The sequence below is a fragment of the Mucor mucedo genome, assembly GCF_025094135.1.
Source record: "Mucor mucedo strain NRRL 3635 chromosome Unknown EV154scaffold_105, whole genome shotgun sequence".
Classification (NCBI taxonomy): Eukaryota; Fungi; Mucoromycota; class Mucoromycetes; order Mucorales; family Mucoraceae; genus Mucor; species Mucor mucedo.
The window spans coordinates 102,049-115,543 of record NW_026252389.1 but is presented as its reverse complement, the minus strand read 5'-3'; the positions used below and the strand labels follow the sequence as shown (position 1 = coordinate 115,543).

Here is a 13,495-nt window from a genome sequence, read left to right as displayed (position 1 = left end):
TTATTTAAGATCTCAATTTATTTTGTTTCATGTCAGCAGCCTAAATCATACAAATCTGAGAATTCTGGTCCGTTATCCCTCAAAATCCGTTGATTTCAGGGTACTCCGGTCCGTTATCCCTCAAATTCCGTTGATTTCAGGGTACTCCGGTCCGTTATCCCTGAAAATCCGTTGACTTTAGGGTACTCCGGTCCGTTATCCCTGAAAATCCGTTGACTTTAGGGTACTCCGGTCCGTTATCCCTGAAAATCCGTTAACTTTAGGGTACTCCGGTCCGTTATCCCTACAGATCCGATACTTAAGGGTTCCCTGATTACATTAAACTAATGACCAAAATACATTATAAGAAATTAGAAACGGTTCCGAAATGGTTCAAGCATTCTAAACTTGTATGGGGATTATCTGAGCTAATTTCACATCTAAGGTAAGTCGCAAATCATATCAGAACATCCTTAAACGTGCGCTGAATTTCAAAAACGTATATACAGTGCCCTCCAAAGTATCGTAACCGTTTAAGGTTTTCGTATTTTGTGTAATGACATCACATACTCATTCATAGAGAAACTTTCCAAACATTTTTAGTTTTCTGTTTTTTGTTATTATTAAGTTATGGATCCGGTTAACAGCGCTTCATAGGAAATATATAAGCTATTATCACTATTATAACATGTTAAACACTTTTTTTTCATAACCTTTACTGAAACATTTTTATTCTAAACATGTAACCCATTTTAGAGTCTACCACATTTTCGTTTAGTCCAATGCTGCTCTAATGGTGTCATTGCTTTGGAGTCTGGTTCTAGTATTGGTGTATTGAACAGAGCTATAAAAAAAATTAATCAAGATAACCTGTTCAATTAGTAGGCCTGTGAGGAGTGGGTCGGGGCAAGAGCAGAACAGAATAATTATTAAGGTGAGGACAAAAGAAACAGACATTATATATCTATTAGTATTAATACATATATAAAAAGGAATGAAGGTAGAAAAAGGTTTATTCAGAGGAGCAGGAAAAATAGATAAGTTCTTGAATACAGAAATAAGAATAAATAAACATACTGTTATTTATCTTTATTGACAGATTGGGTAAACAAAGGTTGGGGGATCAGATTAACAAAGACTGACTATTAGTCATAGGCCGTTCCCAAGCAAAACTTTTTTTACGTTTTGGGAACAAAAGTATTTAGCTCAAAATAGTAATTTAAACTATAAAAAAACATTTTACGAGCCAAAATTTATGGGGGGTTGGGCAATTTACAAATTAGTAATTTATACCCTCGTAGGTGGGGGCTATAAATTACAAAAAAGCAAAAACATGTGAGACATGACTTAAAATAATATTTCTAATTACTAAACTAGCATGTCTTATTTACTGGTTGTATATGGGCCACATTGCTATCCTCAGTATACTAAAATTATAAGCTAGTACTTATACTGGGGGGACCAAACCTTTTTACATATCGAGCGATTTGTTTTTGAAAATAATGTTTGCTTGGGAACGGCCATATTTAGTTTGGCACATCTTTGGGGTAGCGGGAATGAACACATATAATTTCGCAAATAGATACAGAGGATAACATGAGCTGATATTATTAATGTTTTATAAGGGAGTTCAAAGGCAGAGTTATCAAGGGAACGCATGTTAAATGGTTTTACAAGCACAAGGGACAACAGGGATACATTATTTGGAACACAGGCGTTAGACAGGATACAATAGTGATGTTTGACAGTGACATGTGTGACAGGAGGCAGAGAACAGGGAACAGGTGGAACAGATGGCACAGGTGGAACAGGTGGAACAGGTGGAACAGGTGGAACAGGTGGAACAGGTGGAACAGGTGGAACAGGAACAACGGGCTAGTTGGGTTTCAATAATTTTCTGAGACATTTTGCATGATTATATGCAACTGAAACATAGGCGGTTCATGACAATCCTCTAACTATCAACCAGCGGGTTGACCGATCGTCTTCCAGTTTTCGATCGGCAGGTTGACGGTTCGTAAATTATTTTTTGGCCGGTCGGTTGACTGGTCGATATTTAATTGCTAAAACGTGGCTGTAGTGTTCGTTATTTTAAAATATATGGAGCTTTTTCAAAAACTGCAATAGCAGAAGGTCAATTATTGTGTCCAAGGCCTATTTGTATATTGAGCTGCAAATTTTATGGCTAGAAAAATAAACGCATTTTCAATTTTTCTTTACGCAATCTCTGCCGTAAACTTGATATAGTCATACTCCTGATTATTATTCCGCCTAATCACGTGTGCAAGGAATGTCCAAAAAGACGGAAGTTTACTATTTTGGTTGCCATGGAATCTCCTGTAAAGTCTTACCCAACATAGTAATTGCCTGTGTTGAAGTTACGCAACTCCTTGTAAAGTATATCACTACAGGTGTCTAGTCCTTATGTTGTATTTTGTACGCATTATAATTAACCTGACTAAGTATTTCGATACCATGTCTTATATACCAAATAATGCGATACGAATCATTTCTCATGGAAAACAATTAATATAACCTGTCCCTAAGCTTGAACCTGATAAACGTTTTGCTCTTTTTTAATTAAAATTTTATACCCCAAAAAACGTTTTGCTACAGATTTCTGACAGACGAACGATTGTAACATTTCTTTGAAACAAAAGCAATTAGTTTAAATATTTAGTTATAAAAACGTTTTGCTGATAGTTATCAAACATTAATAGTGCTAAAATATTAAAGCGGGGGAGCTTAGGGAAAACCCGTCGTTTGAAAGAAACAAAAAGAGCAGACAGTAATTTTTTAACACCCGACTTCGATCGAATCTAAGGCTATAAGATGACAACGAAATGCTTTTAATTTAGACATCTCACCCGTCTTTTGAAACGTAAAACAACGAATGCTTATCGGTTTTTTTCTTACCATTTTGTGCGTATACAATGATCGTGGAATAGACATAAAACAGCTATTTCTGATAGTAAAGTAGCGATAGTATTTAATATAGCTCTCGGCTACTATTAAAAGAAGAACGCGAAAAAGAAAAACAGAATAATTCGACTTTTGCACCTACATACAAAAAGTCGCTTTCCGACAGGTACGCGATTGAATCCAAAATGCATATTGAAAGGTGGTGATGGACGACAAATTTCTTTATCTCTCACCCTTTTTGTTGTTCGACATCAAACACAAAAAAAGCATAAATAACTGAATTAAATAACGTGCATGTTAGTATCAAAAGCGAATGTAAGTACAAGGTAAACCAATCATCTTGTAACATATAACCAATTATTTTTGTTAGATCCAGAAAACTATGCCATCTTATTAGTCAAGGTTTGAGAATGTCAAATATTCAATTACCGACCGAAGAAGGTGAGCACTTTTTTTATTTTAAAAATGTATATATATTAAGATGTACATAATCAAAACAATCTACGCCCTTGCCCATTGGGAGGAGACCGATGGCAGTGCCAATGAAAAGAATGGCCGGAGAAACCCAAGACGGTAGCTCTTCCGGTAAGAAAAAGAAATCGTACGCCACCAACCCGTACGTCGATGACGAGGCCTCGTTTTAAAATGACACTCAAAAATCCGATGAAACCAATGTGGTCACACCCGTACAGGTGCCTACCACCTCTGCAAAGGAGGCTGATGCAATTGTAACGCCCACAGTGGCGATTAGACAAAACAAGTCTATCTTAAATTAGGAACTTCGACTTAAGGCGATTAGAGTATGAATAATGCCTACTCTGACCTAAACTACCCAGCACGAAGATATAGACAAGTTTTTAAAAGACATCTTCTTTTATTTTAATGCCGGTCAGACATACTATGTGTTGCGAAAGTGTATCCAATACGTTGGATGCTATCACTTTTTCTGTTTCTTGGAAGAGTCACAATTACAAAGCAAAGGAATACACAAGAAACACATGCAAACAATAAAAGGTAAAACATACATGGCCTATTGCATACTTTAAAAATTTAACCTTCTTTTAATAGACGGTCAACATAGTAAGTACCAGACCAGACTATTAAAAGCTGCTGGTAAAAGATTCCATGTCTTGTTCAAGGAGTTTAAATACGGGGCTCTTGCAATTGTAATTCCTTACTACGTTGCAGCCCTTGAACGATGGAGCGGGGAAAAATTCAAGAAGTTCATTAATGTTATCAAGCAGGACAAGGCCTTAACCAAGGAACTAGAAGATCTTCAGCTTCGCTCCACTTTCTTGGACAAAACTGGAGAATTACACTACATATATTATAAAGACAGCGACTACATTTATTGCAATGATATTCAAAATAAAAAAGAAGTTCATTTTTGCTACTTGGCTTTCATTCAAGGTCGTAGTGTTTCATTGATCCTAATTGTGACAAAATGAAATATTTATACGAAAGACCAGGACTTTATTTTAAATTTTCTTCCTGTCTTATCAATAACAAGAGTCGCGGCTCCAAGGTAACCCACCAGCAAAAGGTAGTAATGTAGTGTGAGAGACTAACGCGGTGAATCGTTCTATTAGAGTGCCAAGACCTATAAGAAGGAATCAGTACGACATTCTTCTTCCATGTATAGAGTCATCAGTTTGGGTAGATAAATTGAAGTCAGCAAAGACAGAGTCAAGTGATAGACAAGGAACATGAACCCCGAGCTTCTTCAAAAATGAGTCAAACTAAACAAGAAAAAAAAAGAGAGAATGTATGTATCATGGTGCCCTGTTCATGGTAAGTGCATTGATTGATGGCCGAATAAAGTAGATTCTTTATGAAGGGGGTTTCATCTTAAACAGTAATGATAGATTCATTTTGTTTACACAGAAGGATGATGAACAAGTAAAGAATAATATTGAACAATGAAAGAAACATTCAATGGGGTATAGTAAAGGGAACAACGCTAGCAGTAAAAGGATGTATCAAGTATTGACCGAGAAGCTGATCTTTTTAATACAGATCTTGGTCCAATTTGTAAAGATGAACGTATGCTACTATCGTGTATGTCATGATAAATAAGATGAAGGCGTATTGGCTTTAAACACGAAGCATAAAATGCATTTTAAATGAAGGAAAACAGGAACAAGAGCATGTCACGCCTTTTCTATGTTAAAAAAAAAGTTGAAGCTAAGTAAACATAGAAGTCTCTGTAACGAACAAAGGACAGGTGTATAAAGTGGAAAATAAATGACAAGTCTATGTATTCTTTTTCATTTATTTTTATATTGATAGTTTAATTTATATCTAAAGGGCCATAAAATTTAGAACGATGATGTAACCTCTATGACTGATAAAAGGTGTATGGGAGATATGTCGTTATGTAAAGAAGGAACAAACGAAACAAGTAGCAAAGAATGTAAATTGAAAGTGGTGTATGGGCACGGGCGGAAGCAAAATCAATGGCCAGCAGAAAATCTCCGCACACGTCATCTATCCCCCCGGTTCTTTCTTTTTCTTTATTCTTTTCTTTCATCTGCCACATTATTCAAATGTTCACGAATCCTTTAAAATAACTATCTACACCCTTTGTACTGCCAGATATGGTATAAGAAAACAGCTTTATGTGTAAAGGAGTAATCTAGTGATGGGACAGGGTTTTTTAGGTCTGCGTCATTTATTATAAGTTCTGAAGCGCCACGGTGTAAAATCTGATGTGAAGAAAACGTGAAGGTAAAAAGAGAAACTTTTAAAAAAGGCACGTTTGAACACGTTTTTCACCAACACTCTCTACAGCCATATCGCCATAGCAAGAAAATAAAGTTGCGAAAGAACACCCATGCCATTTTTATAATTATAGCACCCAAAAAAAAGGACTCTTATTTCCTTGTTCTTTCTTTCATCCATCTACTCTACAAGGACCTTTTTTACCACTATAAAAGAATAACACTGCTTGTAGTCTTCAATATCATGAAAAGAAACCACTACCTTCTTTCTCTGTGCTGTCTTATCCATACTTTATTGAGTTCATAGCTTGACGAAGAATATTTTTTCAATCACTCAAAAATAAACAAAACCCATGTAAATCGACTATACTATGGCTTCATGTGTGGTTAGGTTTATCCCTCTCTTACTCCAGCAAAACAAAAAGAACTATTGCTACATTCTACTGTTGCACGGCTCTTTAACTTTTTTTAAAAAAAGATGACCAGGAGGGATCTCTTTTTATCAGGTGTGCCTGTCTACATAGACAAGCAAAATGACTTTAGGACTCGTGTATACAACACCAGCAACCTTTTGTATTATACCTGTGAAGAAGCAGCAAGTGAAACGCGTCGTGCATCGTCTCTTTTGTTTTGGCCCATTATTTAACAGTCTAGGTAATGCGCCAGCAATATTATTGGAATACTTGTACGTGTAACTCATTCATTTCTTGTAGAAGCAAAACTCAAAGCATACAGTAACATCAACAACGGTTTAAAAATTGGAATAGGTTTCGAATCATAAAAAAAAAATGTAAATTACACACGAGCTAAGTAAAATATCAATGAATAAAGTAGAGAAAAGATTACTTTATAAAATATCTGGAAAATGACTATAGGTGCTCTCAAGATCGGAAACCGAAAATAAATAGCCTATTTTTTATACAAAAATAGTGAAAAAAGTCTCTGAAATGTAGAGCTAAATTTGGGCAAAATAATACATATACATATAAGGAATCAAATAAAAACATGATCAAAGTGATCTTGTTTTCAAAATAGTTTACTTGAAAAGGAAATGATAAAATAACGAACTTCTTTAAATCCAGTGTTTTTTTATTTTTATTTTTCTTTCCCTTTAATTTGTCAAATACATTTTATTACTTACCTTACTATGAACAATACCGAAGCTAATAACAATGCCCCCAACAATGTACGTGGTCGTGGACGCGGTCGTGGAAATGGACGTGGAGGCAGACGTGGACGTGGCAGACGCGCTGGCACTTTTGTGTTTGTTGTCGATCCTACCGTTCAGCAAAACACCATTCCTGTTGACAACGGCAACATCGAAGCTGACAGTAACGCCAACGTTGATGATGACGATGAGCCTGAACAATTATCTTCACGGTCCTACAATGTATGGCCTGATGTAGCTATTTGTATCCTCCTCGAAATTATGGCTGGTACCTACAGCTACTTGCTGAGAAGAAGCGATACTGCCTTAAAGCAGCTTATCTGGGTACATTCGGCTGCTTTGCTGAAGGAAAAGTTAGCTGAGAATGCTACCACTGATGTCATCACGGCTTTTTTGACCAACTTTAGTGAGACAAGCATGCAAAGAAAGTGGGCAGACATGAAGCAGCGTTTTACCAGAGTAAGAAATGCAGCAAGAGAAACCGGAGTTGGTGGAACTGTTCCAAACATGCCGTGCTACGAGGAAATTGCTAAGATTACTCAGGATGATCCCAGCATCCAATCTGAAGTGATTTACGAAAGCATCAACATGCAAGAGAGTGGTATTCGATCTTACAGACGATTTAACGACGCCAATTTGATGAATGCTATTGGATCCGATGGCCCTGAAACAACATACTTGGGACCTACAGAAGTTGATCAACTTGTCATTCAGAAAGCATTTGCTGATCGATATCCTGCTAGAGATTCTACCAACAACGAAGGACCTGCAGTGCCATCATTTTTTGAATCAGCATCCGCACCTCCCCCACCAACAACAGCACCAGCACCAGCACCAGCACCAACACCAGCAACAGCACCAACACCAACACCCACACCAACACCAACAGCCGTACCAACCTCAACACCAACAACCGAACCACCAACACCAACACCAACACCTACATCAGCATCCGCAGCACCACCAACATCGACAGGCACAACACCTCCACCACCACCTTCATCCACACCTCCACCTCCATATACATCCGCACCACCTCCACCTCCACCTCCATATACATCCGCACAACCTCCACCTCCACCTTCATCTGCACCACCTCCACCTCCACCTTCATCTGCACCACCTCCACCTCCACCTTCTTCTGCACCACCTCCACCAAGATCTACCCGTACATCGAGAAATAGTCGAACTTCTGGTGAGCAGTCTTCATCAACTGATCCTATTGAAGCTGCTCGTCAGTTGTCAGACGAGCATATGGCACGTGCCCGCCAACTTGGTGTAGAGATGATGGATCGCATGGCAGCATCACAAAGGGAAGATCGAGAACAAAGACTTCTCGATGTTGATAACATGTTGCAACGTATCAGTCGTAATCGACAAATTGCACTGGAAGATATGCAAGCAAGACGGCGACAAGAGACCAGAGAGAGATACCGTATGTTCGAAGAAGTAAGAAGTAGACGAGAGGCTGACATGGAAGAGCATAGACGTAGACGTATGTCTGATATGGAGACTATCCTGAATAGATTCGCAGCCATTCGAAGAGGTGATAGTGATACCAATCTTAATGGTTCATCTTCTACTGACAACAATAATTAATTAAATAAAATAAAATTTTTAATTCATTAAAACCTTTTGAAAACTATGAAAGTCTATCTGTTCCCCTCATGATATTGTTTCTTCTTAAGATAGACATTGCCTTAAGACGGCGCATCCCGGCTGCGTCGATGGTAGCGCTGGTACCATCAAAAGGAAGAGGGGGTTCAAAATTCACCTCGTTTTCATACTGGTTTCGGCGATCTGCCTCCACAAAACCCTCGAAATCTAATCCTCCATCCAACACTGCCTCTTCAATGTCATTTTGATTTATACAAATGTTGTGTAAATCACAGCAAGATATGATAGTTTTGGCCATTCTATCAACACTAAGCATATACAAATGCTTCCAAAGGAATCTCCACCGGGATGTGAGTCCACCAAATGCATGTTCTATTTTTATGCGAGAACTAGAAAAGATTTCATTGAAAATCTTTTCTTCTGCAGTGCTTTCACGTCGGCCATGAAATGGAACAATGAGGTTTGGCAGCAAAGGGTAAGCCGAATCTAGGTTACATCATTAATAATTTGTACACTATGGTATGATTAATGAGTTTACCTCCCAAAATATAAGTGTTTGCGGGACACCATCTGGCCGCATCAAACAAAAGTTTATGATAGATCACACTGCTAGTAAACACTCGGGCATCATGGTTTCTGCCTTAATATAATAACAAACGGTAAGCTGCTATATCATTTTTTATCCTTCCATACGAACTTACCGGAATGCCCAGTTTTTACATACATAAACCGAGTACGGGCATCGCATATGGCCATTAAGTTCATAGATGCGTGGCTCTTTCTATCGACATATGCATTTCCGTTAATTGCTGGCTTTTGACTGACGACCAGCTTGCCATCAATCGCACCTAGTACACCAGAAAGTCTCGTGGCATCAGGTCCACCAAGTTCTGAAAACTCACGAGCATTGTTCAAAGCTCTATCTCTGTCGTCGATAGGCCACGTTATAATTTCGGGAGTAATCTCCAACATGGCATCAATAAATCTGTTTGTGAAATTATTGAACGATCCGGCAGTTACTCCAAGATGTGTTTCAGCAATGCGATAACCAAAATGGGTGTTGGCAAATCTCCAAAGCACACACGCAACCTGGACTTCCACAGAGTATCCACCTCGCAAAATTGATCCAAGATAAGCAGAACATCTACTTAAACGATTGACGAGCCACTCAAAGGTACTCTTGTTAACGCGATAATGGGCTCTATAACTGTGGCGGCTGTTACGATCATCTGACAGGTTAGGGTGCTTGATTGTCCAGTAAGTTTCATACGTGTCCATACGCTCGGTTCTAACAACCCTTCTGTGGACTTCTCTGGTCATCATCCAAGGGCTGCTTATAAAAATATAATAAAAAATGTCATAGTTGACAAGAGTGGTTGCATGTAAAATTGTTTCCCTGATCCAAAGTTCAAACAAGGAAAAGACATCTTGGTTGCCTTGGGTGCGGGCAAAGTCTGCAACAACGCGCTCTTCGGCAATGGCTACCTCTTGTTCAAGCATTTGCTCTTCCAAATCGTACTCTTCGTCCATTGCACTAATTTCGTCCACCAAGGCATCGAAATATTGATCTTCGTCTTCGAAATGTTCAGCGTCATCTTCCATCCAAAGTTGTTCTTGCATCATGTCGAAGAAAGTTTCGTCAATTGGGTTCATGTTAAATAAGTAGTTTAAAAAAATTAAGATAAGCGAAAAGGAAATATTTTATTTTTTATTTTCTTTGATTTAATAAATCACGTTGGTCCTTTAGTAGATTCGAAAGTGAAAAGCTGTCACGTCATCACCTGATCATTGAATTTTATTTTATTGTCTAATTTAAGAAATGGGGTACACTCCCAAAAAAGGCTCGATCACCATTCCGAATTTTACCTTGAGAGCACCTTATAATACCAATTAATACTTTCAAAAACCATACTGAATGACCGCAAGCACATATATAGACTAAGTAACATCTCCAAATTAATCCTAAAATTTAAAAAGACGCAAACACGATTTCGTTTCAAGCAAAGAGAAATTGGAAAAAAGGACAAGTAAGACAAAAATGGAAAAATAATTGTCGAATGGCAAAGAATTGTTTTAACGACATATTAATAGTTTAATAATTCCTAGAATTGTTATCATTAATGGTAAAAACAACTAAAGAAAGAGGGACCAAAAAATCAGACAGTACATAGATGTACTACTGATAATAAGTATGTAATATGTAAAGATTTTTTGCGGGGCCCCTAAGAATTACATTATCTGAAGCTATAAAGGGAGCTGCGAAATCAAATTACCCTGAAAAAAAGGTGATTAATGATTCGTGAAACTATTACTTAACATTTTTTAACAAAATGATGGACGAGTGTGAAAGGACATTTGTAAAGATCTAAAAGCATGAATACAGCTAGGGGCATTTTGAAAAATTCAGCGCACCGTTTAACCCAATACGAAAATCTTATCACAATGTTTGATGATATAGCTTTGATAATGATTACCGATCTACACCAATGAATAAATAAATAAGAAATTTATTTTCCGACAGTTTCAATAACTGGGATAAATTTTTGAACTATTGTGACTGTCTCTAACGAGTGTCTCTACAAGATATAAGAAAGATAAATCCAACGTTGAGAAAGAAATATAAGATTAATTAAGAACGCGCCAAAGTAGATAAGACAAGAGTTTTCGCACAGAGACAAGAAGTAAAGATTGAATGGAATAGTTTAAACGAGCAGTAGAAATAATATACACTGCATAAGGATCAATAGATGATGAATTAAAACCATATTGAAAAAATTACGACGTAGAATAAGTAAAAAATGGCAATATCAGCAAAGTATATTTTATAGGACACTTTAAATGATCACAAAATTTGAAACGGTTAATGTACCACCTTATGGATCTCTCCTACAATTATCAGAAAGAAATACGACAATATTGTATCTATCCGAAAGAAACTATACAGAAAAAGAAAATTTGTACTAGAGTTATAAAAATATTTCTTAGGAGTCTAAAAAAAATGATGAAGACCTCGGGATAGTATCACTACATTTGAAATAATCTACCGTAGCTATTTCAACAATTATATAAAGTCTAACACAAAAAATGATCAAGATAATCATGCAAAAATCGTAAACTCGTAGATTCATGCGTCAAATACAAAACAGTAAATACCAACATAGAAATAAAGATATTTCTAACATTTCTAACAAATACTAGAGCAAGTTCCTACAAAATATGGTAAAGATTAAACTGCAATAAACGAAATACCCAAGAAAGAGTCACAAAATGAAATTGTTGGACGATATGTTTCTTTCTGAAACCTTTACTACAAATGTTGCTCGTCATAATTATAGTGTACGCCAGAGAATTATTTCACCGAGTACAACGAGCTTGCAATTATAATGAAGTAGTCCTGAAATCTTTATGGAACGCTTACTGAGTACGAAATAGTGTATTTATAAAACGTATACCTTAAATGATACATTCCGAAAAACGTTTTGTAGCTACCAGCATATTTTCGTGCAAAATTTAGAAAATATTCCATACATATTCACAAAGTGTATACGGTATATGGAATGATTAAGAAGACGCGAATGAGCTAAACTTCGTTATGACCACTACCGAAATTGATGGATAGTCCGAATGGCTTTTCATGAGGATAGAGAGTATGTCCAATACGCGGAATATGACAAAAACCACCATTGATACAGTATGGGACGAAACACTTTATAAAACACAAGTAAAAAAGTAACAACAAGAAACTTTTTTTGGCCGGCTTTAAATGATGGGACATTGGCTAATCGTTTATCCACAACATTCTATTAGTCCCCATTATGTTTGAGAAGGCACGGGCGAAGATTGAGAACAAGTCAATAGAAACGAGAAAGGTAAATTATGTTCTACATATAACTTTATGAAGAAACATTTATGGAAAAGTCTTAATAAACTTATATAGTTCTGGAAACTGTATAGACATGCTCAGAATAGTCTATAATAAGGGGTTTCAGTTTTAACCCGCAGACTGGTCGACTTTTTTTTTAATGTTTTGTGACTTCGAAATCATCCAATCAAAAAGACGAAAAAATTTTCATGATTAAAAAAAAACGCGACCAACTATTTTGTTGTTTGACTTTTTCGACTTTTATTTCGACTTTTTTTTTAACGATTGAGTTTGAAGAAACAGGAAAATAGTTTCACAAATCATGCAAAAATATTATTTATTCGAGTAAAACAAATCTGATATATCTCTCAGAACAAGTCGTTTTTTTTCTGGAGTATCAGCTTCCAACAAAGCACGGGTGTTTTTACGACGAAGTCTGACCTCTTCTTCATCTACGGACTTGTCTTCATCGTCATCCTCCCTACGCATTCCTTCAGAAATCCAGCTTTCATCCGCCTTGTCATTGACTGCTATCAAAAAGTTGTGAAGGATACAGCAAGTGTGAACCCACATAGAAACCTTGCTGACATCCTCCCGAACACCGATCGGCATACGCATTCCACGCAAACTTTGAAAGCGACCTTTCAGCATTCCAATGCAATTCTCAATGTTGACACGAGCCCTTGCATGTCGATAGTTGAAGGCTTTTTCTTGTCGGTTGAGTTCGCGACCCTTGTTGTTCTTGATCACAGGAATGACTTTCTTTGTATGGGCATACGCAGAGTCAGCCAGCACGTATTCTTCACCAGGCAACTTCTCCTCTGCCTTGCGCACGAGAGGACTTCCATTCAATACGCGGGAATCATGGGCACTGCCAGTATAGCCAGTATGGACCATCGTAATTCTTCGCTTGTGATCGCAGACAATCATGGCAGAAGTGGAATAAAAGGATTTGCGACACCAAAAATCTTGACGACTCCATCTAGGACTGTACTCAAAAGGAAACAAAGAGCCGTCGACAAATCCAACACAACCCGTGAAGCCGTATTTTCTTTCGATTTCATGCTTGATCTCTTCCTTCTTGGTAGCATCAGGCCATGTGAGATACTTTTTCTGAAGACATCCGATTACAGCAATGATAAAACGTTTCGTAAAAGTGACGACTGAGCCTTCTATTTTACATGTATTTGTTAATATATTTTACATATGATAGCTCATATTGATCGT

At 37.2% G+C, this 13,495-nt stretch overlaps 3 protein-coding genes across 3 annotated transcripts; 2 read left to right on the top strand and 1 right to left on the bottom strand.

Moving 5' to 3' along the window:
• Window positions 1-731: 731 nt before the first annotated feature.
• Window positions 732-2,496, bottom strand: EV154DRAFT_485027 (uncharacterized protein; the record flags this gene model as incomplete). The annotated part of the gene is made up of 3 exons (XM_051598720.1): window positions 732-823; window positions 1,455-1,854; window positions 2,434-2,496. 3 exons carry the CDS (start codon window positions 2,494-2,496, stop codon window positions 732-734), a joined length of 555 nt encoding a protein of 184 aa, XP_051453910.1.
• A 376-nt stretch (window positions 2,497-2,872) lies between these two features.
• EV154DRAFT_485026 (uncharacterized protein) lies at window positions 2,873-4,349 on the top strand (the record flags this gene model as incomplete). The annotated part of the gene is made up of 6 exons (XM_051598719.1): window positions 2,873-2,955; window positions 2,978-3,067; window positions 3,203-3,216; window positions 3,272-3,303; window positions 3,795-3,915; window positions 3,970-4,349. 6 exons carry the CDS (start codon window positions 2,873-2,875, stop codon window positions 4,347-4,349), a joined length of 720 nt encoding a protein of 239 aa, XP_051453909.1.
• A 2,419-nt stretch (window positions 4,350-6,768) lies between these two features.
• EV154DRAFT_573874 (uncharacterized protein) lies at window positions 6,769-8,388 on the top strand (the record flags this gene model as incomplete). The annotated part of the gene is made up of 1 exon (XM_051606411.1): window positions 6,769-8,388. One exon carries the CDS (start codon window positions 6,769-6,771, stop codon window positions 8,386-8,388), a length of 1,620 nt encoding a protein of 539 aa, XP_051453908.1.
• Window positions 8,389-13,495: the final 5,107 nt, after the last annotated feature.